This window comes from Triticum urartu, chromosome 5A (genome assembly GCF_056163025.1).
Source record: "Triticum urartu cultivar PI428250 chromosome 5A, HENAU_Tu73, whole genome shotgun sequence".
NCBI lineage: Eukaryota > Viridiplantae > Streptophyta > Magnoliopsida > Poales > Poaceae > Triticum > Triticum urartu.
The window spans coordinates 683,126,162-683,131,306 of NC_141877.1; the positions used below are offsets into that span (position 1 = coordinate 683,126,162).

The 5,145-nt window shown below is 52.8% G+C and overlaps 1 protein-coding gene across 1 annotated transcript; it reads right to left on the bottom strand.

Moving 5' to 3' along the window:
* Nucleotides 1-2,829: 2,829 nt before the first annotated feature.
* On the bottom strand, nucleotides 2,830-4,833 carry LOC147974147 (uncharacterized). The gene has a single exon (XM_087524928.1). The coding sequence runs from the start codon at nucleotides 4,798-4,800 to the stop codon at nucleotides 2,830-2,832; it is 1,971 nt and encodes a 656-aa protein (XP_087381054.1). The 5' UTR covers nucleotides 4,801-4,833.
* Between the last annotated feature and the right edge of the window lie 312 nt (nucleotides 4,834-5,145).

Here is a 5,145-nt window from a genome sequence, read left to right on the forward strand (position 1 = left end):
CCTCTCCGTCGTCTTCCTCATCTCCGGCGAGACCCGACCGCAGCCGCTGCTTGCGAGCTTGGTTCCGAGCTGCTCCGGCCATCTCTCGTCGAGTCACGGGGTACAGGCAGGTGCTCCTCGACCTCCTCTCTCTTTCTATCCCTCTGGATCCGGCCAAGGACCCCTCCTTGCCGGCGTGAGCTCCGGCGAAGCGCCGCCTCCGCTCTCTCCCTCTCCCTCCATACCTGAAGCGGTACTCGTGCCTGAAGCGGTACGAGTGGAGGCGTATTCTGAAAATACGACATCGACGTCACCCCCCTAGTTTTCTATTTAATTCAAATATTTGACCAGGAACTTTGACCAGCCATAACTCTTAAAATATAATTCCAAATGAGTAGATTCTTTTTGCATTGTGTTTGTTTTGAAAAGTTCTAGCAGCACACCAAAATTGAGATTTTTCCTTGATGTCTAGAATTTCTGGTGATTTTCAGAGTGGTTCTTGATATTTTACTTTGCTAGTTTTAAATATTTTCAGAGGGAGAAGTGAGGGAGTCCTATACTAAGGGTCCTCGGGCGTCCGGCCTGCTAGCCATGGGCCAAACTAATGGGATGTGAAGAACACGAAGACCGAAGACTGCACCCGTGTCCGGAGGGTACTCTCCTTGGCATGGAAGGCAAGCTTGGTGACCAAATATGTAGATTCCATTCTTTGTAACCTTGTGTAACCCTAGATCCTCCCAGTGTCTATATAAACCAGAGGACATAGTTCGAAGATAGAGAGAGAGAGATATTCATTACCATAGCCATACAAGCTAGGCCTCTAGGGTTTAGCCATTACAATCTCGTGGTAGATCAACTCTTGTAATACTCATATTCATAAATATCAATCAAGCAGGACGTAGGGTATTACCTCCATAGAGAGGGCCCGAACCTGGGTAAATATCGTGTCCCCTGTCTCCTGTTGCCATCGACCTTAGACGCACAGTCCGGGACCCCCTACCCGAGATCCGCCGGTTTTGACACCGACATTGGTGCTTTCATTGAGAGTTCCACTGTGCCGTCGTCAAGAGGTTCGATGGCTCCTTCAATCATCTATGACGACGCTGTCCAGGGGGAGTCTTCCTCCCCGGACAGATCTTCGTGTTCGGCGGCTTCGCACTGCAGGCCAATTCGCTTGGCCCTCTGGAGCAGATCGAAAGCTACGCCCCTGGCCATCAAGTCAGATTTGGGAGCTTGAACTACGTTGCGGACATCCGTGGAGACTTGATCTTCGCCGGATTCGAGACCGCGGCAACCACTCCTGGTCACCCCGATATACATGACCTAAATTGTCATCAGATCGCATCCAGGAGATAGCTCCTATAACCGGTCTGGCCTTAGATCCGGAGCAGACAGTGCCATCCAAGGACGGGAAGTTCAACCCCGCCACGGAGGCCACAGATTCCCCGGCGTTGGAGCCACGCATAGACTTGATCTCACATGATACCTGTGCCACCGGAACTCCGGACTCATCTCCCCTCATAAGTTCCGAACCATGTGAACCCGCGGACGCCGAACTTGATCGTTTATCGGTCTTCGAATTCAGCGCCGCGGACATCTTCCAGCACTCGCCTTTGGGCAACATGCTAAACTCATTAAAGAACCTGTCCTTGGCGGAGGACTCATAGCCGAACTATATCCGGTTCGAAGTAGGGGCTGATAATGAAGAACTTGGCGGAGGACTCACAGCCGAAGGCCCGGCCGAGCGGGAAACGGGCTCGTGAAGCCTTCGTCGCCGCGCTGCAGTACACGAGCCACCGTCGCCGCCATCCTCGCACGAGTCGCCCCGCCGTCCATCGGAGATGCCGCCGAGAAGCCCCGGCCAAGCCCGCCCAAACCCAGATGGGGCCCAAACGGGCCCCGATCTGGGCCGGGAGGGCACCGCCGCCAGCCACCGCGGCGCCCTGTTGCCAAGCAGCCACGCCGCCGCCACCTCGCCACCCGGCACCGCGCCACCCACGGGACCATGCCACCGCCGGATCCGCTGCCACTGAAGTGCGCCGCTACCAGCCACCAGCCGCCCAAGCCGTGGCGCTGCGCGGGGGGAAAGAACGGGGCCGCCGCCGGCACCACACGAGCAAGCCCCGATGGCCCAGGACGGCGTCAGCGGGAGGAGGAGAAGGGGAAGGGGGCACTGGGAAGGGCGGGGCGGGGGCCCCCGGTCGCCTCACTCGGGGAGGCGACGCGGGTGTACGGGGAAGGGAGGGGGGAGAAGGGGAACGGGAGGGGGAAGTGACCGGCGGCGACGGCGGGCTCCGGCCGCGGCCGCGGTGGCTCCGCGTGGGGGAGCCGCCGCCGGCGGCGGGGAACCCTAGAAGCGGGGAGCGGGGTCTTGTTTTTATTTTTCTTTTTTTTTACATTACCGCGACACGCGACGATGATGACGAAGACGAACGAAGCTGGCCGATGAACTCGATGAAGTTTCTCTACACCTAGATACACGATCCACCGCTGTGCAAAGCTAGGTTTCTTAGCTTGTCCCTGATCGATCCTTTCTTGGCGTGTACTAGCACTACGTACATATGAGAACTTCAATCGATCTATAGCACACGTAACCAGCACAACACGACGGAACCAATGTGGATAGCCACATGCTCCTGTCGAGACTGTTCTTTTGCTTTTGTTGATTCACAAATCGATGTGTTACAAGGGGTAGGGGTACACGCATCTAAATATGCTTAAGATAGCCTTGAAGCTAGACGACTACATTGAAACAAAAGCAATACATAAAATATGACAACTAGGAAGAAAGTCCCTCGTCGTCACAACAACCTCAACGAACACAATAAATAAAGGTTGAAAAAATGTAACTTAGACAATAGAAATATTAATCTCGTTCTCGCCAGTTCTGCCTGCATCATCATTGTGGACTTCTCTCCTTGTAAAGGGCCTCTGAAACCTATCTGCGAATGTCTCCATCCCCATGAATAACAAGAGCAGCCAAACACGGGACAAGAGTTCCACACCTTCACTCAAGTTCTTGGCGTGCAAGTACCCCCTGCACCTACTGGCAGAGTAGCATAGCATCTCAACCCATACTCCCTGTACCACCTCCCACCTGTCCCCTTCGTCATGCAGCTCCAGCAACTGCTGATGAAGCCTGTGTGCATTGGGAACCAGATCCCCCAAGGGAGACTCATGGCCTAGCATGAGCTCAACATCATGGCAGGCGAAAGTGAAGATACTGCTCCTGGTCCCGGGCATTAGCATCTCAGGATGGATGCAGAGCAGGTAAGCCATGTAGTTGGATATCACCATGCTTCCTTGGACGCATTCTGGAATTCGATTGGTTGTGCTGCCATAGCATAGTTCCGTGGCGATGTGCCAGAGAAGGACACTTCTATCGAATGCCATGTTCAAGCTCCACCTCAGGCGGTGAAGCCTCCTCTTCCTCAGAGTCCAATGCCCCCCGCGGCTATTGAATCTTCTGTAGCTGTCAGCATTGTGGATGTGTTCTTTCCACCCATCCTTCACATATCCATGAACCAAATGTACAATATAGGCTGTGGATGTTTCTGGTGCCTGTTCTATATAACAATGCATGTTAACATAGTTCTTGCAGCAGACAACTGTGGCAAGCTTCATCAAAATAGTGGGCCTCTTGTTGCGAGAAGCACACGACAAGAGGCTATGCTGGGAAACCTTGACTGGTGGTATGAATGTGATGAAACGACCAACCAATAGCATTAGGAAATCCAGCAGCGCAGTACAAGAGAACAAGATGTATGTTACCTTGACATCTGTCACGTTGTATTTGTATCCAAGATATTTGTGGCCCGTGGAAAAGAGAATGACGACAGAAGCTAAGGTCAGGAATGGGAGCAAGAGATGCAAACATAAGCCAAGGCGAGTGGTTAAAATGGTCTTTCTTGTGTAGAGGAGCAAAAATGACAAAAGCAACATGCGATCTGATAGGTGATATGCATGTCGAAAATCAAGGGCCATGAAATCCTGTAAGATTTTAATCCGGGTAGAGTATGGAAATGGTATGTCTCCCAGTATCATCTTGACATACACTTCCACCCAAGGTTCAGCTAGTACTTCTGCTTTGTCTTGATCATGGGCTAACTCTGACTCCAGTACACACTTTCTTCCTTCTATTGCAAATTCTTGAGGCAAAATGTCCTTCTCTTCGGCTACTGATTCTAGAAATCGGGTTGATTTAAATCCATCGCCATAACCGCACGTGCAGACCTGCCAGAAAAGCGCAACCATACCTTGTTTCCTTAGCGCGGATGGAGAGCTGGGAACATTGGTTGCACTGCTACTGGCGATGGCACTGATACTGGCGGTCTTGAGAGCCCATGGCTTCTGGTAGGATCTGATGATCCCAACGACGAACATCAAGATTGCGGCCTGCAATAACCCCTTCTCCCCGGACCACGACTTACAAAATACGTAGAGGGCGACCGAGACCTGGGATGCCACCGTTATGGCATGGCGCATCCACAACTCGCTGTCTTGGATGCTGTAGGCAGTCATGGTATGCTGGCCGCCGAGGTGGACGAGGAGGACAGGCGCCCATACGACCTTCAGGCCGCTCCCGCTCCCATCGCCGGGTAGCTGCCAGCGGCGGTTGAAGAGGGTGGCCAGCGCGTATATCGCCACAGCATCCCCACCGAGGTAGGCAAGCCAGATGAAGAGCCTGAGCCAAGCTGGAAGAGCACGCCTGCGCACCGTGCCTGAGAAGAAGAGGAAGTACTGGATGAAGAGGCTGCCCAGCGCCAGAACGCGCAGGTGCCATTCATCCCACCATTGCAGAGCACTGGAGAAACCCATCATCTCCTCTCTATCTCTTCCTATCGTATTAGCTTATTAAGCATGTACAAATGTTCTGCGAGAGAGCCTTCGTCTCCAGTATCTATCGTCTCCGGCCGACCTAGGTATAGATGAAGAAAAAAGTTTTGTGTTCCTTGAGTGCTCCTGATGCTAACGTGTTCGTGATCATGTCCTTTCAAGGATGCTACTCATACGCATCCCTTTGCTTCATCCTGTTGGTATAGAATCTTCTACTTTTCCCTTTAACATTGAAGATTCGTGGGTCTCTTGCCAATTGCGTTTGCGTTTTCACCAACATTACATTCAGCGAATACTTAACCAAGCTGAGCCCCCCGCTCGGGGTAGGCC